General features: G+C 37.2%; 1 protein-coding gene across 11 annotated transcripts in view; it reads right to left on the bottom strand.

The window, feature by feature from the left end:
• Positions 1–24,357, bottom strand: part of MYO9A (myosin IXA) — a 282,129-nt gene that overhangs the window by 139,149 nt on the left and 118,623 nt on the right. For 10 of the 11 annotated variants that reach the window (XM_078448833.2, XM_078448830.2, XM_078448836.2 and 7 more), the window contains one exon: positions 13,929–14,048. The exons of the other annotated variant lie outside the window; for it this stretch is intronic. In XM_078448833.2, coding sequence (XP_078304959.2) covers positions 13,929–14,048 — 120 coding nt within the window. The remainder of the gene's footprint in view (positions 1–13,928; positions 14,049–24,357) is intronic. 11 annotated transcript variants of the gene reach the window in all.

Below are 24,357 nucleotides of genomic sequence, written 5' to 3'. Positions count from 1 at the left end.
TCAAGACTGGAATGGAACTGGGGAGGAGTTAAGATGGCAGAGAAGTAGGGGAACCCCTGGTATTGCTCATCCCTCAAACACAGCTATGTTGAGGTCAGATTACTTGGAACACCCAGGAAATCGATCTGTAGAGACATAGAAGGATCTCCAAAGTTGAAGGGAGACAGCTTGGCAGATGTGAAGTGGTTGGATCTTTTGGGGCTAAAACCCTGAGGTTTTGGAAGTATATGACTTTCTGCAAAGCAGAGCCATGGTGCACGCTCCTGGGGAAGAGGGACCTGGCCCCGAGAGTCCTTAGTGTGGTGTAGCAATCTCCAGGGCGCACTGGGAGAGAAAGTTCCCTTCCTGGAGTACTTCTGAAGAAGGTTTATTGCCTCCCTAAGTACAAAAGACCCTGCAAGTGCCAGCCAAAGGCCTTTCATGATCAGGGTGAAGGGGCTCTACTCCGGAGGAAAGGAGAGGCTCTGTGCCAGGCCAGGCCTTTAAGACTTTGGGTTTTGAATCCCAGCTGCGTGCCAAGTGCCAGGTCCTTTAAAACTTTGGGTTTTGAATCCCAGCCGTGCACCAAAGAAAAAAATGCAAGAGAGTTTTGGCGCAGGGTGAGCTTCCCTCACTAATCCTTGAGGGCTGCCTGAACAACAGGGGTTGAGATCCCCAGTTGGAGGACGAGGGGTTGGGGTGGCACCATTTTTCCCTAACACCAACAGGAGGGACTTCAGAGACCAACACAGAGCGCCCAGTGGGCAAGACCTGCTGACACCAAACCCTGCCCCTCTGTGCCTGCAAATGCTTATTTACTGGGGCAAGACTCACACTGAGACAACACAGATGGCCTCTCCTCCAAACAAGCACAGCTACCTCCACCCCCAGGCACTAAGACATAAATAATGCTTTTTTCTTTCTTTCCTTTTTACCAGTCTTCTTTACTTCTGGAATCAGGCTCATAGTTTCTGATTTACTTTTTGTCATTTCCTTTCATCATCTTTTTTTTAATCAGGCTTTTTTATTCCTTTCTTTTTTCTTCTTTTCCCTTTGCTTCTGCCTTTTTTCCTCTCTCTCTTTTTTTCCCCACTTTGTTTTTCCTTGGAATCAGCAAGATAGTTTTTTGATTGTTTGGTTTTTTTTCTGTTCCTGTTCTTTTTTCTCTTTTTCTAGAATCAGGCCTACCACTGATTCTAGATTTATTCCAGGATTACTTCAACAAACAAAGTGTATGTAGTTAAAGGTCCAAACACTCCACCACTGCAAGCAAGGAGGAGCTCTGCAAATGACTGACCAGTGGGAAAAAGCAGACAAAACACAACAGCAGAGTGGACACAGCATACACCAGAAACACTTCCTGGAGTGTGAGGCCCTGAACAATGTTAATTTTTTTTTTAATGTTTATTTATTTTTTGAGAGAGACGGAGTGTAAGCAGGAGAGGGGCAGAAAGAGAGGGAGACACGGAATCCGAAGCAGGCTCCAGGCTCTGAGCTGTCAGCACAGAGCCCAATACAGGGCTCGAACCCACAAACCATGAGATCGTAACCTGAGTTGAAGTCAGATGCTTAACCAACTGAGCCACCCAGGTGTCCCTCAGGCCCTGAACAACGTATGACCCCTTTTTAATATAGTAGTACTCTCAAGTGCAGGAAACATAACAAGCTTTTAAAACATGCAACAGACAGAAACTTAGCCAAAATGACAAGATGGAGGAATTCTTCCCAAAAGAAAGTTCAGGAAGAAATCACAGCCAAGGACATGCTCAAAACAGATAAAAACAATATATTTAAAATGGAATTTAGAACAACAGTTATAAGACTACTAGCTGGCCTTGAAAAACACAGAGAAGACACCAGAGATCAAAGCAGAGATCTCTGCAGAGATCCAAGATCTAGGAACTAGTCAGGATGAATTTAAAAATGCTATACCTGAGATGCAAAACAAACTAGATACAGTGATAGTGAGGACTGAAAAAGCAGAGAATAGAATAGGTGAAATAGAAGATAAAATTATGGGAAATAAAGAAACTGAAAAAAAGAAGAAAAGGATGTTACTAGATCATGAGGAGAGATTTAGAGTACTGATTCTATAAAACAAAACAATATCTGTATCATAGGGGTCCCAGAAGAAGAGGAGTGATAAAAAAGGGCAGTAGATGGATTTGAACAAATTATAGCTGAAAACTCTTATCTAGAGAAGGTAACATGCATCCAAGTCCAAGAGGCACAGAGAACTCCCTTCAAAATCAATAAAAACAAGTCAACACCATGACATATCATGGTGAAACTTGCAAAATACAAGGATAAACACAGAATTCTGAAAGTAGCTAAGAATAAATAGTCCTTAATCTACAAGGGTAGACACATAAGGTTAGTAGCAGACCTGTCCATTGAAACTACACAGGCTAGAAGGGAAATATTCAATGTACTGAATAGGAAAAACAAGCAGCCAAGAATCCTTTATCCAGCAAGGCTGACATTCAGAATAGGAGAGAAAAAGGTTTTTCCAGACAAATAAAAATTAAAGGAGTTTGTGACCACAAAAAAAAAAGCCCTGCAAGAAATTCTAAGGGGGGCTCTCTGAGTGGAGAAAAAAAAGGAAACAGCAAAGACTATAATGGACCAAAGAACAATAACACCAATTCTATAGGTTAACACAATGGCACTAAATTTGTATCTTTCAATAATCACTCTGAATGTAAATGGACTAAATGCTCCAATCAAAACACACAGGGTAGCAGAACAGATTTAAAAAACAAGATCCATCCATATACTTACTATAAGAGACTCATATTACACCTAAGGACACATGCAGATTGAAAGTGAGGGGATGGAAAACCATCTACCATAATAATGGACCTCAAAAGAAAGCTGGAGAAGCCATATTTATATCAAATAAACTAGATTTTAAAACAAAGACTATAATAAGAGACTAAGAAGGGCATTATATCATAATTAAGGGGTCTATCCATCAAGGAGATCTAACAATTGGGGTGCCTGGATGGCTCAGTCGGTTAAGTATCCGACTTTGGCTCAGGTCATAATCTCATGATTCATGAGTGTGAGCACTGCATCAGGCTCTCTGTTATCAACACAGAGCCTGCTTCAGATCCCCTGCCCCCATCTCTCTCTGGCTTCCTCTACTTGTGGTCTGTTTCTCTCAAAATAAATAAATAAACTTAAAAAAAAAACTAACAATTATAAATATTTATGCCAATGTGGAAGCACCCAAATATAAAAATCAACTAATCACAAGCACAAACTTATTGATAATAATACCATAATAGTAGGAGACATTAATACCTCAATTATAGCAATGGACAGATCATCTAAGCAGAAAATAAACAAGGAAACAATGGCTTTGAATGACACACTGTACCAAAATGGACTTAACAGATATATTCAGAACATTTCATCCTAAAGCAGCAAAATCCACATTCTTCTTGAGTACACATGGAACATTCCCCAGAATAGATCACATATTGGGTGACAAATCAGCCTTCAACAGGTACAAAAAGATCAAGATCATACTATGCATATTTTCAGAATACAACACTATGAAACTTGAAATTAACCACAAGAAAAAATTTCGAAAGCCTTCAAATACATGGAGGTTAAATAACATCCTACTAAAGAATGCATGGGTTAACCAGGATATTAAAGAAGAAATAAAAAAAAAAAATACATAGAAGCCAATGTAAATGAAAACACGACAGTCCAAACCCTTTGGGATATGGCAATGGCAGTCCAAAGAGGAAAGTATATTGCAATTCAGGCCTATCTCAAGAAGTAAGACACCTAAAGGAGGTAGAAAAGGAGCAGCAAGTAAAGCCCAAAGCCAGCAGAACAAGGGAATAATAAAGATTAGAGCAGAAATAAATGATATAGAAACAAAAAATACGATATAGAACATACCAATGAAACTAAAAGCAGGGTTTTTTTTAAGGAATAAAGAAAACCAATAAACCCTTAGCCAGACTTCTCAAAAAGAGAGAGCTCTAACCCAAATAGATAAAATCACAAATGAAAGAGGAGAGATCACAACCAACGCCACAGAAATACAAACCATTATTAGAGAATACTATGAATATTGTATGCCAACAAATTGGACAATCTGGACAAAATGGACAAATTTCTAGACAGGCACACATTACTAAAACTCAAACAGGAAGAAACAGAAAATGCTGGACCATAACCAGCAAAAAAAGTGAATCAGTAATCAAGAATTTCCCAATAGACACATCTGGGTGGCTAGGTCGGTTAAGCATCTGACTTCAGCTCAAGTCATGATGTCATGGTTCATGGGTTCAACCCCACATCAGGCTCTGTGCTGATAGCTCAGGGCCTGAAGACTGCTTCAGATTCTGTGTCTCCCTCTCTCTCTGCCCTCCCCCACTCATACTCTGTCTCTGTCTCTCAAAAATAAATAAATGTTAAAAAGAATTTTTTTTTCTTTAAGTTTCCCAACAAATAAGTGTCCGGGGGAGGGGGTGGGGTGTAGATGGCTTCCCAGGGGAATTCTAACAGACATTTAAAGAAGAGTTTAATACCTATTCTTCTCAAACTGTTCCAAAAATAGAAATGGAAGGGAAGCTTCTAAACTCATTCTATGAAGCCAGCTTGGCTCGAAAACCACACACACACACACAAAAGTCTCACTAAAAAGGAGAATTACAGACCAATATCCATGATGAATCTGGATGTAAAATTTCTCAACAAGATACTAGCAAATCTAATTCAATAGTACATTAAAAGAATTATTCACTGGGGCTCCTGGGTGGCTCAGTCAGTTAAGCATCCAACTTCGGCTTAAGTCATGATCTCGTGGTTCATGGGTTCGAGCCCCGTGTTGGGCTCTGTGCTGACGGCTCAGAGCCTGGACCCTGCTCTGTGTCTCCCACCCTCTCTTCCCCTCCCACCCCCTCGTGCTATGTCACTATGTCTCTCTCTCTCTCTCTCTCTCTCTCTCTCTCACAAAAATGAATAAACTTAAAAAAATTTTTAAAAATAAGAATTATTCACCATGATCAAGTGGGATTTATTCCTGGGCCAAGGGCTGGTTCAATATTTGCAAATTAATCAGTGTGATACACCACATTAATAAAAGATAAGAAACATGATTCTTTCAGTAGATGCAGAAAAAGGATTTGACAAAAGCATCCTTTCGTGATAAAAATCCTCAAGAAAATAGGGATAGAAGGAACATACCTCAATATCATAAAAGACATATATGAAGGGCCTACAGATAATATCATTCTCAACAGGGAAAAAATGAGAGCTTTTCCTCTAAGGTCAGGAACACGACAGGGATGTCCACTCTCACCAATGTTGTTCAACATAGTACTGGAAGTCCTAGCCTCAGCAATCAGATAACAAAAAGAAATAAAAGGCATACAAGCTGGCAAAGAAGTCAAACTTTTACTCTTCACAGATGACAGGATAGTACGTGGAAAATCCACAAGACTCCACCAAAAAACTGCTAGAATGATACAAAAAATCTGCGAAGTTGCAGGATATAAAGTCAACACACAGCAATTGGTTGCATTTATATATATCAATAATGGAAACGCAGAAAGAGAATCAAGGAATTTGACACAGACACTCAGATCAATGGAACAGAATAGAGAACCCAGAAATGGACCCACAAACATATGGCCAACTAATCCTTGACAAAGCAGGAAAGAATATCCAATGGAATCAAGACAGTCTCTTCAGCAAGTGGTGCTGGGAAAACTGGACAGTGACATGCAGAAGAATGAACTTGGACCACTTTCTTTCACCATACACAAAAATAAATTCAAAATGGATCAAAGACCTAAACACAAGACAGGAAGCCATCAAAATCCTCAAGGAGAAAGCAGGCAAAAACTTCTTTGACCTTGGCCGCAGCAACTTCTTACTCAACACGTCTCCAGCGGTAAGGGAAACAAAAGCAAAAATGTACTGGGACTTCAAGATAAAAAGCTGCTGCACAGCGAAGGAAACAACCAACAAAACTAAAAGCAACTGACAGAATGGGAGAAGATATTTGCAAATGACATATCTGATAAAGGGTTAGTTTCCAAAATCTATAAAGAACTTATCAAACTCAACATCCAAAAAACAAATAAGCCAGTTACAAAATGGGCCGAAGACATGAATAAACACTTTTCCAAGACATCCAGATGGCAAACAGACACATGAAAAAATGCTCAACATCACTCACTGTAGGGAAATACAAATCAAAAGCACGATGAGATACCATCTCACACCTGTCAGAATAGCTAAAATTAACAACTCAGGCAACAATAGATGTTGGCAAGGATGCAGAGAAAGGGGAACACTTTTGCATTGTTGGTGGGAATGCAAACTGGTGCAGCCACTCTGGAAAACAGTATGGATGTTCCTCAAAAAATTAAAAATAGAACTACCCCACAACCCAACAATTATACTACTAGGTATTTATCCAAAAGATATAAAAATGCTGATTCAAAGGGGCACATGCGCCCCAATGTTTATCAATAATGCTATTATTTTATAATAATAGCCAAATTATGGAAAGAGCCCAAATGTCCATCAACTAATGAATGTATAAAGAAGATGTGGTATAAATATACAATGGAATACTACTCAGGGGCAAGAAGAATCAAATTTTATCATCTGCAACAACATGGATAGAACTAGAGTGTTTATACTAAGCGAAATAAGTCAGAGAAAGACAAATATCATATGATTTCATTCGTTTGTGGAATTTAAGAAACAAGAGATGAATATAGAGGGAAGGGAAGGAAAAGTAAGAATAAAGGCAGAGAGGAAGGCAAACCATAAGAGCTTCTTACATACACAGAACAAACTGGGGGTTGCTAGAGGAGAGGCAGGTGGGGCAATGGGGTAAATGGTGATGGGCATTAAGGAGGACATCTGCTGGGATGAGCACTTGGTGTTATATGTTAGTGATGAATCACTGGGTTTTACTCCTGAAATCAATACTATACTGTATGTTAACTACCTTGAATTTAAAAAAAAAAAAAAGACTGGAATGGAACTGAAGGATTTGCTTCCAAGTTCATTCATGTAGTTAGTGGCAAAGATCATTTTCTCACTACCTGTTGACCAGTGGCTTCAGTGGGATTCTCAACAGGGCGACTCACAGATGACAGTTTGCTTCTTTCTCCTAGAGACAGTGATCTGAGATAGAGCTACCAAGTAAGAAATTACCTAAGATGAAAACTGCAGTCTTTCATAACTTAATTTAGGAATTGACATACTATCACTCCTGCCATGTCCTATAAGTCACACAGACCAAGACAGGAAAAATGCAGAAGACTATACAAGGTTGTGAATACCATAATATGGGGATACCAAGAATATCTAGGAGACTGGCTGCCAAAGATGTATACATAAAATTCATAAATTTAATTTTCTATGTCTTCATGGCTAAAATAGTATAATTTTGTAAATTTACCTGGTATCATGAGAGGCTGTTGAATCTACTTCCTAGATCAAAGAGCATATATCAAACTCCTTAACACTTCGTATATAGAGGACCATATGTTGTTTACATCTTCCTTTTCAAGCTATGCACCTTTTACTTCTTTTTCTTGCCTTATAGCACTGTGTATGACTTTCAGTACAATGTTAAATATCAGTGTCAAAAGCAGGTATCTTTGCCTTGTCTCAATGTCAGAGAAGTGTTCAATCTTTCATCATTACATATGAAGTCTGCCGTAGGATTTTCATGCATGTTCTTTATAAAATTGAGGAAGGCTGCCTTTTATTCCAAGGCTCCTAAAGGTGTTTAAATGAGTGAAAAATTATGAAAAAATCTTTTTCTCCAACTACTGAGGTATCATATGCTTTTTCTTTTTTAGAAGGATAATATAGTGAATTATAATGATTGATTTTCTATTATCAAACCAAACTTTCATTCCTTTCATTCATTCATTCAACCTTAAATTCCACTGGGCTTCATGTATTATCCTTTATTATACTGCTGAATTCAGTTAGCCCTTATGTTGTTAAGCCTTTTTACACCCATCATTGTGAGGTCCATAGTTTTCTTGTAATGTTTTTGTATGCTTTTGGTATTAGAGTAATAATACTGGCCTCATAAGATTTGTACAAGGTTACCTGCTCCTATATTTTCTGAAATAGTTGAAGAGAACTGGTATTATTCTTTTCTTAAACATCTCTTAAATCAAATTTACTATTGAAGCTATGTAGGCCTACACTTTTTTGTGGGGGGAAGATTTTACTTATGAAGCCAATATCATTTATAGGAGTGATCAAACTTTCTATTTTTCCTTGGGTCAATTTTGATTGACATTCAAGGAATTTGTCCATTTCATCTAAGTTGCTTAATTTATTGACATAATCTCTCCTCAGTCTTTTGAGGTCTCTATCATATATAACTGTGTCCCTTTCTCATTCCAGATAACAGTATTTGCGTCTTCTTCTCTCTTATTCCTTGATCAGAATGGCTAGAACTGCACTAATACCGCAGTCATTAGCCACATGTGGCTTTCAAGTTTGATTTGACTGAATCAAATTAAAACTTCAGTTTCTCAATTTTAAATAAATTTCAGGTGCTTAACAGCCATATGTGGCTTTTAGATAGCATGGTTGGAGAACATTTTCATCTTTATAGAAAGTTCTAATGGACTGACCCAGAGCTTTATAAATTTCATTGCTCTTTTTGAAAAAATAGCTTTTGGGGGCACCTGGATGGCTCAGTTGATTAAGCATTCCATTTCTTGATTTTGGCTCAGGTCATGATCCAGGGAATTGGGATAAAGCCTCACATCGGGCTCTGCACTAAGTGTAGAGCCTGCTTATGATTCTCTCTCTCCCTATGCATCTCTCCCCTACTCATGCACATGTGTGGTCTCTCTCTCTCCCTCTAAAACTGGAAAAAAAGAAAAATCAGCTTTTGGTTTCCACTGATACTCTCTACTGTTGGTCTGCTTTGTATTCATGGATTGTAGTTCGTCACTTCTACTTATTTTGGGTCTAATGCGCTCTTCTTGTTGTAGCTTCATAAGGTAAAAGCTTAAATCCTTGACTTTTGACCTTTTTTCCTAACATAAGGACTTAAAGCTATCAATTTTCTTCTAGGTACTTCTTTAGTTGCATTATGCAAGTTATGTTATTTCTATTCTCATTCAGATCGAAGTAGTTTCAAGTTGCCCTTATAAATTTTTCTTTAACTCATGAGTCATTTATACATGTTGTTTATTTTCAAAATATTTGAGGATTTCTTGAGGGGTGCCTGGCTGGCTCAGTCAGAAGAGCATGTGACTTTTAATCTCAGGGCTGTGAGTTCAAGCTCCACACTGGGTGTAGAGATTAGTTAAGAAATATACTTGTATTTCTCAGATATCTATTACTTATTTCTATTTTAACTCCATTTTTGTAAGACTTAAATTTCATTTGAAATTCCACAATGGAATTCCATTAATTGTATTTGGCCAGATTAAATTTTCAATCATTTGTGGGACCCCACACATTTGTGGGCCTGAGGTCAGGGACTTTAAGGTAAGCACTGTCAGCAAGGTGAGGTGTATCAGAGGGAGGGAGAGAGAGAATCCCAAGCAGGCTCCAGGCTCTAAGCTGTCAGCACAGAGCCCAATGCAGTGCCCAAACCCACGAACCATGAGATCATGATCTGAGCCAAAGTCGGATACTTAACCAACAGAGGCACTCAGGTGCCCCCTACATTTTTAAATGGTTAAGGAAAAAAATAGCAATAGAAAAATAATTTTGTGAAATGTGAAAATTATATGAAATTTAAATTTCAGTGCCCATAGTAAAGTTTTATTGGAACATAGCCATGTTCATTTATTTATGTATTATCTATGGTTCCTTTCACAGTAGAACTGAGTTGTTTCAACAGAGACCATAAGACCCACAGAGGCTAAAATATTTACTTTCCAGCCCTTTGCAGAAAGTTTACCAACACTTACTACACATCCACATTACCATCTGGTGCCATTTCTCTTTATTTTACTTTTTTAAGTTGGTTGATTTGTTTTTGAGAGAGAGAGAACAAGCACATGCACACTCAAGTGGAACAGGGGCAGAGCGGGAGGCAGAGAGAGAATCCCAAGCAGGCTCTGCACTGTCAGTGCATAGCCCGACGCAGGTCTCAGACTCATGAACCATGAGATCATGACCTGAGTGCAAATCAACAGACGCTTAACCAACTGAGCCACCCAAGCACCCTGGTGCCATTTCCCTTTAGCTTATAGAACTTCCATTATTATTTCTCATAGAATACACATTATGGTGGCAAATTCTCTCAGATACTTTTTATCTGAAAACATATTTATTTAAGGTTCATTTATTAAGAATATTTTTGCTGATAGCTTAACATTATGGATAATACATTGTGCCAACACTAAATTCTGTTATGTTCCTCTGAAGACTGTTGATTTTTCTTTCAGCAGATAGTTAACTTGTCTGGACCCAAACTAAAAATACAGAAATTTTGCCTGAAAGTTGGGATTTGTTTGGGAGGTAGGAAACAGCTGTGTTCTGGTTTATTTTGGGCCAGGGCGAGATTTTAATTATGATTTTTCAACATCTTTCCATCTCCATTGCTTTAATAAGTCAGGTGTTAATCATATCATTATTCCCCTGTATTTGATAGGCCATACTTTCTCTTCACTGTTCTCAAGATTTTCTCTTTGTCTTTGACATTTAGCAGTTTGTCTACAATGTGCCTAATTATGGTTTTCTTTTGTATTTATTCTACTTGGAGATCATTAATCTTCTTGGATCTCTAAGCCAGGTTTCTAACAAATATAAAAAGTTTTCAGCCATTATTTCTTCAAATATTCCTCTGCTTCTTTCTTTCCCCCCCTCTACTTATGGGATTCCAACTAAGGCAGGAAGAATTCAGCTTTTCTCCCACAGGAGCTACACACAGATACAAAAAGTGTGTGTCAAAAAAGCAGCAAACTTGCAAATCTCACCTACTACAGTTGTGTGTTTCGAAGTTTGTCTCCTATTTGGTTTGCACTGCTTTGCTGACAGGCTTCCCTGTGTACTCATAGTTGTCAGCCAGGTACGGCTGGCAGAATTCATACTCTAACTTTGGGTTTTAGTCCTCTGGCAGCTTTCTCAGTTTCAGATTTTCCTCCTAAATTCCAAGTTGTTTTGCCGGTCCTCAACTTTGTTCTCTGATACCTCAAGTCAGTATGGTTGTGGTTTTCCGTCTCTGGGGCTATGAGAGTGGGGAAGGACCTTGTACAAAAATCCACAGATTCACAATTCTTATCCACTAATTTTCTTACTTCAAAGAATAAACTCTCCTCTGGTTTCTGCTTCTTTATGGTATTTTAGTGGGTTTTTTTTGGTCTTTTTCCAATGCTTTCAAATCATTTTGTTATTTTAAAAATTTTTCCAGGTAATGCAAATTGGTGCAGCCACTCTGGAAAACAGTGTGGAGGTTCCTCAAAAAATTAAAAATAGACCTACCCTAAGACCCAGCAATAGCACTGCTAGGAATTTACCCAAGGGATACAGGAGTACTGATGCATAGGGGCACTTGTACCCCAATGTTTATAGCAGCACTCTCAACAATAGCCAAATAATGGAAAGAGCCTAAATGTCCATCAACTGATGAATGGATAAAGAGATTGTGGTTTACATACACAATGGAGTACTACGTGGCAATGAGAAAGAATGAAATATGGCCCTTTGTAGCAATGTGGATGGAACTGGAGAGTGTTATGCTAAGTGAAATAAGCCATACAGAGAAAGACAGATACCATATGTTTTCCCTCTTAGGTGGATCCTGAGAAACTTAACAGGAACCCATGGGGGAGGGGGAGGAAAAAAAAAAAAAAAAGATGTTAGAGTGGGAGAGAGCCAAAGCATAAGAGACTCTTAAAAACTGAGAACAAACTGAGGGTTGATGGGGGGTGGGAGGGAGAGGCGGGTGGGTAATGGGTATTGAGGAGGGCACCTTTTGGGATGAGCACTGGGTGTTGTATGGAAACCAATTTGACAATAAATTTCATATACTGAAAACAAAATAAATAATATAAAATTTAAAAAAACAACTGAGAACAAACTGAGGGTTGATGGGGGTGGGAGGGAGGGGAGGGTGGGTGATGAGTATTGAGGGCACCTTTTGGTATGAGCACTGGGTGTTGTATGGAAACCAATTTGACAATAAATTTCATATACTGAAAAAAAAAAAGTTTTACATAGGAAAAAAAAATAATAAATAAAATAAAATTTTTTCCAGGTTTTATCATTGTTACCTGTGGAAGGGTTCATTCACCTTGCCAATTATCCATTACCTAAAGCTGGTAGTCCCCTGTTTTTTTAACAACAATCTCCCAAAATTGAATTTGTAATTTTATAGAGTATAAAATTCTAATTATTGGTGGTACTATAATATAAAATGGAATAAACTTCTTAAAATAATGGAAAAGCTCCAACTTCCATAAATGTAAAAATCAATTTGCATGTAAACACAGAACAAATGTACAATTTCCTCACGCAGCCTATACTGTACATGGTGCCTTCCTATTCCGAACCCATATATACTAAACTGGAATACAATCAGGCCTAGGGTTGTCAGAACATGATGAAAATCAACAAAGCAAATAAACCACTTGCAACTATTTAAAAGTTAAAAAGAATTAAACTCCCAAAAAGATTTGTAAACTGGTTTAAATAATGTCCCATGGATTAAAAGATTTAAAAAGGAAGATGGGTAATTGAAATAAAACTTATTGTAAACCTTTTAGAAACAATAGCAATTAATTCATTGTAACTCTTAAGGATGGTCTTTTTAAAATGAAATACTTACCTTTGTTCTTTCTAAAATGAGAAAGCATTTTTAATAGTATTTTTCAAAATGCATTACACATTTCCTTATACCAAGACAGCAAAAGTAAGAACTGAAAAAAGAATCCACAACATTTTGCTTTTACAAATTCTTACTAAAATTTCATGGAATTTCAATCACAAAACTGTAAAATCAACAAAGTAAATCTGTGGTAATTTGTAAAAAGCTCAGAATCTGTAAGTAATTTAGGTCCATTATATGGAAACTGCTAAGTTGGGGTTTGAGTATTTGAGTATTCTGAAGGATCTCTTTATTCTCACTATAGCAGTAGCAAAAGAACTATAATTCCACAATAAGCAAAACAATCTATTTTCATTCAGAATGAGTATAACAAATAGAAAGGAGGAAATGGAGACCACGGGCATCTTTTCACACCAATTTTATAAAAAAGAAAAAGAAAGAAATAGAAGAGAAAGAAAAAAAAGAAATATCCACTATGATTCTATCATTCTTCCTTAATCCAAAACACTAATATGGTGGTTTTTCTCTAAACCAGACACAGAAAAGTCTGATAGGAGAACTGCAATCAAACTAAGTGGATTAAGCAATGATATACAAAAGCAACACTGCTGATGTTGAAATTCAAGCATAAGCAAGCATAACAATCAGCCAAAAATTGGAAAGAGGCAGAGGAAACTTTTGGTAGTGTTGGATATAGTAATTATCTATATCATGTTAATGATTTCACAAGTGCATATATGTCAAAATTTACCAAACTCTATGCTTTTGCATGCAATTTTATCTCGACTAGATTTCAATAAAGCATTTTTTAAAAATTAGCAGGGAAAAAATCATTATTCATTTTTACCCATCACTCAGCTACTTTAAAGACAAAAGTGGAAACAAATTCAGAGTCTATAACCAAGTATAATTAACAACTCATGGATCACAGGCAAAGAGTCGTCCAAGTTCAAAGAAGAGGTATATCAACTTTTTCAAAAGAAAGAACTTAAGTCTCAATGGAAGTATCCTGAGACTGGTCAAACGATTATGGAGGTCATATTGCCTATGCAATTTATGTCCCACCCTGGTGCAAAATGCTCCTGGTTTCCATTTCCAAACAGATATGTGATGACACACAGTTTATCAGGATTTGCAGCCTTACTGTACTTCTCTTCCTTGCACCTCTGCAGAATCTCTAAGCTCCTCTGGTGGACTGGGTGTTGGAGAAAGCTAAAACTATCCATACTTTTCAAAATTGCACATGGCGCTGTATCATCATGTCCTTAGGAAGCAAAAGAAAAACAAAAAATGGAGAAAAGAAAAAGATTACATAAGCCCAAACCAATAGAGATTCAAGGACAATGCTGCCAACTATCTTAAGAATATATATAAGTGTATCAAGTAATAGGAGTTAAATGTGAGTAATTTTTCTAAATTGATTTGTGGAAATTACACAAAAATAAAAGGAAAACATAAAGGTATTTTTTAGATATTCAAAGTATCCTTATCAGTATTCAAAGTGTTGTGAGATAACATCACACTGAAAATTTCTAATTTAAAATATTAGGGAAATTTCAAAACAATTTGTATGATTTAGCTATTTTTTTAACTGACCCATTTTTATCAGGTCTGAAATATAATTAGCATATAGTTGGCAACAATGCAAGGAACAATGATGGAACACCAAAGAGAAACATACCCAAAACAATTTACCAAAAGTTAAACAATTCTTTCACAAATCTTGCAATAAACCACACTTGTAGGAATTCCAACAAGTGTGTCAATGTTTAAAGAGCAGGAAGAAAAGCAAAACAGAGCAGGAAAACCCAGCAGCACTTTGGTATTTATAAATCTGAAAAGAAAGTTGGAAAATGTACCTCACCACCACTTCTTAGTCAAGTGAGACAGGATCAACTACTGGTGGGAAACGGAAGAGAGCATGTTCACATAAGGACCAAAGCCCCAGATTAGTGCTACTGAAACCATGAGTCACTCTAGCAATGATGAGGATTTGGGGGATGTCAGTACCATTAATATTAGCAACAGACGGATTTAAAAGAGAATAGGCACCGCCAGTTTTGGGAGGTGGTGTTGAGTATTTACTCAAAGAACATCTCTAGAGATAAGACGTTATATTCAAATTTGTGTAGGTTTGCCTTTAAAAAACAAAAGGGGGGAGAAAAAGGAATGGTTTAACAACAGAGGCAAAGTAAGCAACACAATGAACTAAAGTTTCATTAGTGCATATTTACTCTATAATTTGGAATGAGATACTATGTAGGAACAGTTCTCAACACAGGATCACTTAAAAAGTTAAACAGAGGCAGAGTAGTTCAAACAAGTTGGCAAAGCATGGTTCAGTCTAACCATAATTCCTTAAACTGGATACATCTACATTTTAGCTAAAGACATGGAATCTTATAATACATTATATAAGAATAAACACATAAATAGCAGGCTTTTAAAAATGAAATAGACGTGAAAATTATTTTCACATCCAATATTAAAAGAGTAAACGAATAAAACACTCTCTCATCCACTGTGGAGAGCCCACAGCTGCAAATGTTCAATGTTTCAAAAAGAGACAAATATTATCAAGTTATCTATCATTTCTAGGTCAAAGAATACCTCAGTAAAAATATTCTACACTCATTACCAATAATTCTCCCCTCTGTGTTTGATGGGCTACTTGAAGAAAGAATGCTTAGGTTCAGACTAGCCTGTACTTTACCAATAATCCTCCCCACCACGTTTGATGGGCTACATGAAGAAAGAATGCTTAGGCAAAGAGACTAGCCTGTACTTGGTTAGTTGCTGGTGATAGAAGGTAAGTATCAGTTGAAGGGGACCATTTGGGGGGGGGGGGGGGGGAGAAACAAACACGTGGTGAGTTCTATTTATACTCCCTCCAAACTGTAATTTTAAAAAGTTATCACTAGACTTTTAGGCCTTTCAATAGCAATCTTAATAATCTGCCAGTCAAAAATAGTTTTAAGGAGATTACGGTATTAAAGCATTTTATGTAAAAGTTCAGGTATTAAATATACTAAATTAGTAAGCAGTTTGAAGAAATCACTTGACATTACTACAGCCAGCGCACTCTTTTATCTAATTCAATTGTAGCAATGTCGTTAATTTTATAATTGTGACAGGTTTATGTCTCACCATCATACCTAATTTTTTTTTTAAACTTCTTTCATTCTGCTTTCTATGCTTTAACTCTTGTTTTAGACTATAATACTATTTCGAAACCTTAAGCTGACCTTCCTCTTGTTTGCTGTGTGTAACAACTCCCTGTTAAGGTGGTTAGCCTTCCTAGGATAAGTATAGAAATACATTTTCAGTGAGTCTTCTTGTCTAAGGAGTCCCATAAACTCTTAAAAGATGTTTATTAATGTTGGTGTACGCTAGTTCCTGGTCTAATTTTGATAATTTCTTAGCTTGAGATCATGCATCAAAAACACAGCATAAATTCAGATCCCATACCTATGCATGGTAAAGACATGGGCACTGATTTTTTTACAGGTAATTTAAGAAAAATCTTATCTAGGGGTGCCTAGGTGGCTAAGTCGGTTAAGCATCCAACTTCAGCTTCAGCTCAGGTCATGATCTCACAGTCTGTGAGTTCGAGCCCCGCATTGGGCTCTGTGCTGACAGCTCAGAGCCTGGAGCCTGCTTCGGATTCTGTGTCTCCCTCTCTCTCTGCTCCTCCCCTGCTCATGCTCTGTCTCTGTCTCAAAAATAATAAAATAAAAACATTGAAAAAAAAAAGAAAAAGAAAAAGAAAAATCTTATCTAAAGCCTAACACAGATTGCTAAGGTCCTTCTTGTTTCTATGCTCAAGGCCAATGGACAGAATTTTTCAATTATCTTTTCAGCGACAGAAAAGTCCAAGCTCTTCTAAGATACTACCACATAATGGGAACTCAATCCTAGCTAATCGTTCAAATCTGAAGCCATATCTCTGATCCTAAAGTAGTTTCTGTAATACCAGCTCCTGGGCCTTATGGCCATAATAAAGGTATATCTCATACACAGTAAAATCCACCAATCTCAAGTTTAAATTTGATAAGCTTAAACAAATATTTACTTCCATGTAATCCTCAATCAAGAGGATTTCCAGAGGCGCTTGGGTGGCTCGGTCAGTTAAGTGTCCGACTTTGGCTTAGGTCATGATCTCACAGTTCATGAGTTCAAGCCCCACATCAGGCTCTGTGCTGACAACTCAGAGCCTGGAGCCTCTAGATTCTAAGTCTCCCTCTTTCTCTCTCTGCCCCTCCCCTGCTTGTACTCTGTCTCTGTCTCTGTCTCTCTCAAAAATAAACATTAAAAAAATTTTTTTAAGGATTTCTATTATCCATATTTCCATTATTTCATCCCCTTCCAATCAATACCACTCTTGTCCTCCCAGAAACAATCAAGTTATTGTTTCTATCACTATGTACTATTTTGCCTGTTCTTAAACTAAACAAAATCATATGCGTTATATCCTGGCTTTTTTTGCTCAGTTTTTGTGACTCATTATGAGTATGAGTAGTTTGTTCTTTTTTACTGAGGAATAATGTTACATGGTAGGAATGTATCACAATATGGGTTATCCTTTCTTCCACTGATGGATATTTGAGTGTTTCCAACTGGGAGCTGTTAAATTAAGAGGCACCCCTCTTCTTTTTTAAGAGATATTTGAAGCTATAAATTTACCTCTAAGCATTGTTTCAGCAGCATCCCAGTAAGTTTTGGTGTATATTTTCTTCCATTCATCTCAAAATATTTTAAGTTTTTACTTATTTTGAGAGACAGAGAGAGTGCAAGCAGGGGCAGAGCAGAGAAAGAGGAAGAATCCCAAGCAGGATCCGTGCTACCAGCACAGAGTCTGACACAGGACTCAAACCCACAGACTGCAAGATCATGACCCGAGCCAATATCAAGAGTGGGACGCTCAAACAACTGAGTCACCCAGGCACCCCATCAAACTGTTTTCTTTCTTTCTTTTTTCTTAATTTTTTTAAATTTACATCCAAATTTTTTTTTTATTACGTTTCTTTATTTTTGAGAGGCAGAGAGAGACAGAGCATGAGCAGAGGAGGGGCAGAGAGAGAAGGAGACACAGAATCCGAAGCAGGCTCCAGGATCTGAGCTGTCAGCACGGAGCCCAACACGGGGCTCGAACCCACAGACCGAGAGATCATGACCTGAGCTGAAGTCGGACGCTCGACTGAGCCACCCAGGCACCCTTAATTAACATCCAAATTAGTTAGCATATAACCATCAAACTGTTTTCTAATTACCTTTGTGATTTCTTCCTTGACCCACTGGTAATTAAGAAGTGAGATCACAGTTCGTGAGATCGAGCCCCATGTCTGTGCCAACAACACAGAGCCTGCTTGGGATTCCTTCTCTCCCTTCCTCCCCAATCTCCTGCTAACACACTCTCTCAAAATAAATATAAAAACAACAACAACCCTGGGGCACCTGAGTGGTTCAGTCAGTTAAGCGTCAGACTCTCGATTTCAGCTCATGATCATAAGTTCATAGGTTCAAGTGGCACACTGACACTGCAGAGCCTGGTTGGGATTCTCTCCTTCCTTCTCTTTCTGCGCCCCCCCCCCCCACCCGTCTCAAAATAAAACTTTAGGGGCGCCTGGGTGGCGCAGTCGGTTGAGCGTCCGACTTCAGCCAGGTCACGATCTCGCGGTCCGTGAGTTCGAGCCCCGCGTCAGGCTCTGGGCTGATGGCTCGGAGCCTGGAGCCTGTTTCCGATTCTGTGTCTCCCTCTCTCTCTGCCCCTCCCCCGTTCATGCTCTGTCTCTCTCTGTCCCAAAAATAAATAAAAAACGTTGAAAAAAAAAAAATTAAAAAAAAATAAAACTTTAAAAAGAAAAAGAAAAAAAGAACTCTTCCTTTGGGGCTCCTGGGTGGCTCAGTCAGTTAAGCGTCTGACTCTTGATTTCAACTCAGATCATGATTTCACAGTTCGTAAGTTTGAGCCCTGTATCCAGCTCTGTAGAACTTGCTTGGGATTCTTTTCTCTCTGTCCCTCTCCCCAACTCATGTGCTCTCTCTCAAAACAAAAATAAACTTTTAGAAGTGTGCTGTTGAGTTTCCATATGTCTTTTTTTTAATGTTTATTTATTTTTGAGAGAGAGGAAGGCAGAGTGTGAGTTGAGGAGGGCCAGAGAGAGAGGGAGACACAGAATCTGAAGCAGGCTCCAGGCTCGGAGTTGTCAGCACAGAGCCTGATACAGGGCTCAAACTCATGAACCATAAGATCATGACCTGAGCCAAAGTCAAACACTTAACTTACTGAGCCACACAGGTGCCCCTCCAGATATGTCTTACGACATATTATTTGCACTCCTCTTCTCTCATTACTATCTTCTTTTGTATTAAACAGATGTTTTCTAGTATATTCTTACTTTTTTGTCATTTATTTTACCATCATTTTTTAGTTATTTTCTTAACAAATGCCAAGGGAATATAGAATTAGCATCTTATAACAATCAAGTCTGGATTAAAAACCACTTAATTTCAGTAGTATATAAAAATGTTTCCCAGGGTGCACCAGGGTGGCTCAGTTGGTTAAGCTTCTGACTCTTTAGTTTCCACTCAAGTCATGATCTCATGGCTGTGGAATTGAGCGCTGTGCTGGGCTCTATGCTGAGTCAGCCTGCTGGGGATTCTGTCTTTCTCTCTCTGAGCCTCCCCTGCTCATGCTCTATCTCTCAAAAATAATTAATTGATTGATTTTTTTAAATGTTTCCCCTATATAGTTCCATTCCCTTCCTCCTCCTTTATGCTATTATCATACAAATTTACACCTTTAAATGTCATGCCCATCAACAGAGATTTATAATTATTGCTTTGTACCAGTCTTTTAAATCAGACTGGGGGGGGGGGGGTTACAAAATGTAAAAAATATACTTTTACTATATTTTTTATTTAACTCTATAGTTGTCTTTAATGTGCTCTTTAGTATTTCATGTTACTGTCTAGTTTCCTTTCATTTCCACCAGAAGAACCCACTGTAGTATCTCCTGTGAGGCAGATCTGATAGTAACAGTAGCTCAGGATTTGTTTATCCAGGAATGTCCTAATTTCACCATCACTTTGAAGGGCAATTTTGCTGAATACAGAATTCTTGACTGACTCTCTTTTATCTTTCAGCACTTTGAATATATCAAGCCACCGCCCTCTAGCTTCAATGGTTCCTGATGATGAATCAACTGTCACTCTCACTGAGAATACTTTGTACATGATGAATTACTTCTCTCTTGCTGCTCTCAATATTTTCTCTCAGGACAATTCAATTATGATGTATCTAAGTTTGGATCTCTTTGAATTCACCATTGTAGTTTGAACCTCTTGGATATATAGATTAGTTTTCTCATCAAATTTGAGGAGTTTTTGGCATTATTTCTTGAAATGTTTACTGCCCCTCTTATCTTTCTGGACTACCAGAAATCAATGTACTTTCTGGTGTCCCATAGCTCTTCTCATTCTTATTCATTCTTTTTTCTTTCTGTTCCTTAGAACAGATCATCTCAACTGATCTGTCTTCAAGTTCACAGATTCTGGCCTCTGCCTGTTCAAATCTGTTGCTGAATCTAGTGAATTTCTCATACATATATAAATTAATATTTTATATTTGGTCATTGTTCTCAAAATTTGCATTAGTCTTCAGACATGGTTGCCTTTGAACATATTTAAAATAGTCATATTTTTTCTTTGCACATCCCATAATTGTGTATAGAACACCAGATATTTTTTTTGAGAGTGGAACAACATCTTTATTTTTTTAAACAATATTTTTAATTATTTACTTAATAATTCAAGGTCTTCTTTTCACATTTACATGTCACTCAAGGAACAGGAATTATTTTTGTGAGTTTTATTAAAACATTTAATTTGCAACAAATTTATAACAAATTTCATATTTTTATATCTTCACACTTTTAAGAGTAGGAACACAAATATTTTTAAAAATACAACACGGCAATTCTGGAAATCAGATTCTCCCTTCTTCCCAGGATTTAATGTTTCATGTAACTGTTGCTATCGTCTGGGACTTTCCTGAACCAATTCTGTAAAGTTTGTATTCTTTGTCATATATGACCACAGAGAAATCTCTCATCAGTCTGCTTGGTGCTCAGCTAATTACTGAAGGCAGATATTTCTACATGCCTGGAAGCAATAAACCTCCCCGTCTTTGTCAAAGTTCACTGTGCATGTGTTTTGGGGCACACCTTCAACACCCTGCTAATCTGCTAGGCAGTTTACAACTGTCTTATATGATCTCACCTTTACTTCCTGCTTGCACAGAGCCTGAAGGTCATAGAAGTGAGAGAGAAGGATCTTCTTGGGTCTTTCCTGAGCATATGCATAGGACTGGGCATGTACACAGCCCTATGTATGTACACGACTATCTAGATTTCCATGAAGATACAGGAAATTTTCAAAGCCATTACTATGGAGACCTCATTTCCCAGCTTTTCCTTTTAAGTTTTTTAGTTTTTGCCCCAACTGCTATCTACTACTAGCAGGGAGTTGCACTGTTCAACAAGTACTTCTGATTATTTTTGGACATCACCCCTACATAAAAGGCTATTCACACTGGGCAAGCTCTGAGTCAGGTTAAAGAAGCAAGTGGGTGTCAGGTTTTCCAGGGAACCACCTAATATGCTGAATATAATTCTCTGGAAATGGGGCTTTTGAAGGACCTCCAGCCTCCATCTACTACCTGTAATGGCTGTCAAACTGATGATATTCAATGTGTTTCTGACCTATTGGTTTTCAAGGCTATCATGGGGAGCTGGGGAGGGAAGAATGCAAACAGTGTAAATTAAAAGGCTACAAAGTGCATTGTCTTTACCAATATTCAGCCTTTTTTCTTGCATAAACACTTTCTAGATTACTACAGGCCTTTGATAAATTTCCTGAGTTCTGACAAAGTTATTCTGACATTTTCTGCAAGTATTTTTGTTGCTTTTATGGAAGAGGTTCCTATTCTACCATTTCACTGACATTCCATCTAAGACACTACTCTTAAACCACCATACTACAGTGCCTGATACAGAAGTGATTTATAAAAAATATTCAGAGTTTATTTTGTTCATAAAAATCCATTTAATTGTCTTAAATTAAGGGTACATTTAAATTTGGGAAAGAACTGTGGACAGAGTACTGCACAGAGATCCTAGACCCTTGGTGATATCAAAATCAGTTTTAGTACCTGGTCATTTCTGGAAATAGATGGTCCATGGAACCCTTACCCTTCTCCCACTTAGAAAGAAATGATAGCACATTAGAGTCATGCAATCCACTGAGTGGGTGGGGAAAAGGAACAGGTTATGTGGGGCAGGTTATGTGGAAACCATTATAGCTCTCTGTGGAAACTATATGAATGACTTCAGCTTCTCTCCTGTAGATGAAGAAAAAACTTACACTTTGAACTCTCTTGTTCTTGCCTCTTTTCCCTATACCACAACTGAACTCCCCATTTCTGTCTAGCTGTTTTAGATTGATTAAAATTCTCCAAAAGAGCTACATAAAACATCACTGCACTCGCTTCTACATACTGCATAATTCATGGTCAAGTTATGATCTCTCCTATTCTCTTCCAGAATCTTTCTTATTCAGGAAGAGGCAAGGTGAATGACACTACTGGAATGTCTGTTCTCTCATACCTCACTGCTGACCAGACAAATCATTACTATTTCTCAGGGCCAACATGTACCTTTACTCAGATGGCCTACTTATAGACTCCATTAAGGACATTTTATGGTTTCCTGATTAGCATAATATACATTACACAATTTTAACAAATTTATCCTTGAAAAGAATAGTTAAATTGAATTAGTTATTATTTAAAAGTATTAAACAAATAGCACTGTGTCCTTTCATTTGGAAGTCTGTATACAATAGTCAAAAAGTAGATTTTAATTTGATATTCTCATTTGTGTTTGGTTTGCTTGATGATGAAAAAGGATGTCAGGGATTTCCATAAGAAAATCCAAAATTTTTTAGTTTACCATCAACTATTGTTGGCAATCAAGTTAAACTGTTGCCAGTTTAGCTAAGAGTCACTAAAATTTTGTTATACAGATACTCTCAAAGGAAGTGAAAAATATATTGTACTTCTGCAGTCTACATCTTCTTTCTTCATTAAAGTATTATTATCTTTGACCTCTTATTCAAAATCTGAACTTGATTACCTTCTGCCATCCATATATTCCACTTCTACTTAAATAATCTCTAATTCCTATTTCATTTTCACATGTCTGTACACTATTTATGGTCATTATAAAAGTTCTGAATCTACTACTAATCCATTTTCAGTTATTCCAATAGTTTTCATTTTGCAATGCTACAATGTTCTAATTTAATGGCATCCTTTTATCCTAAACCCATCAGAGAACAGTAAGTGGTGAGAGATGTAGAAGGAGCAAAAAAGCTAAATACTTGCACTGACACTAATATACTGTAATACAATTATTTCCTGTAACAAGTCTGTTCCATCATTGCCTCAAAATACAAATGAACTATGGAATTTCTTTTTCTTGAGAAAAAATGAAATTTAAGAAGTTAATCGAATGCGATTTCTGGGTTGTTGGTAATATTCTACTTCTTAATCTAGGTGGTAGTTCCAGGGGTGTTTTCACTTTGTGATAATTCATTGAGCTATACATTTTGGGGGGCACACTTTTCGGTATGCATGCATGTTATATCCCAAAATAAAAGAGCTTTCAAAAAGTTTATTATATGGAAGCTCTGTGCTGGCCAGAAAGGAAAAATAGATTAAAAAATAAGAAGAATTTAGAAATGATCAAAGTAGAAATAACACAGTATCATTTTGCTGATCATTAATAACATTACATATCTTTGTACAAATTGATAATAATAAACCTACAATCAGCTTTCACAAATAATATTTTAAATGCCAAAGGAACATACAAACAATGTGAATAATGTTTACAGAAAGCAATATTTTCAATAGTAAATACAAGAAAAGTCTCTTCGCTTAGTTATACCTTAGCAGGATACTTACCAATTTTTAAAATTTTCAAAATTAATAAATCAATTGTAATAAATAAGAACATATCTTAAAGGAAAAAAAATCTTTCCTTAAAGCTTTTTTCAAAGAGAGCCTCTTAAAAATAATTTTGTAAAAAGACAAAGCAGGTTTAAGATATTCCTTTTATTTTCCAAAAAACTGTATTTCTCTCTACCTACAAAGGCCAGTTTGCACATATTATAATTTGAAAAACAGAAGCTAAGCTCAATTAGCATTTTTCTCTCATTTTAGAAATACAATCTCCCAAATATATGTATTCACCTGAAATATATAAAAGCTGAACCTAAAAGTTTTACTGCTAGTACACATACCAAAAAGCCATATATGTAAGTCTGGGGGTCCTGAAAGCACAGATGTGTCCTAGAGAACTTCTACTGAAGCTTCTCTGGGCAGAAAAACTTATTTTAAATCACTACATATATATTAGAAAATCCTCACTATGCAGCAATGGTCTATCTAAGGCTAGAGCTACAGCAAACAACAGTGTGGTTTCCATTAAGTGGCAAGTGCTTATGAAGAT

The sequence above is a fragment of the Panthera onca genome, chromosome B3 (assembly GCF_046562875.1).
Source record: "Panthera onca isolate mPanOnc1 chromosome B3, mPanOnc1 haplotype 2, whole genome shotgun sequence".
Lineage (NCBI taxonomy): Eukaryota > Metazoa > Chordata > Mammalia > Carnivora > Felidae > Panthera > Panthera onca.
This window is presented reverse-complemented; position numbering and strand designations above follow the sequence as displayed.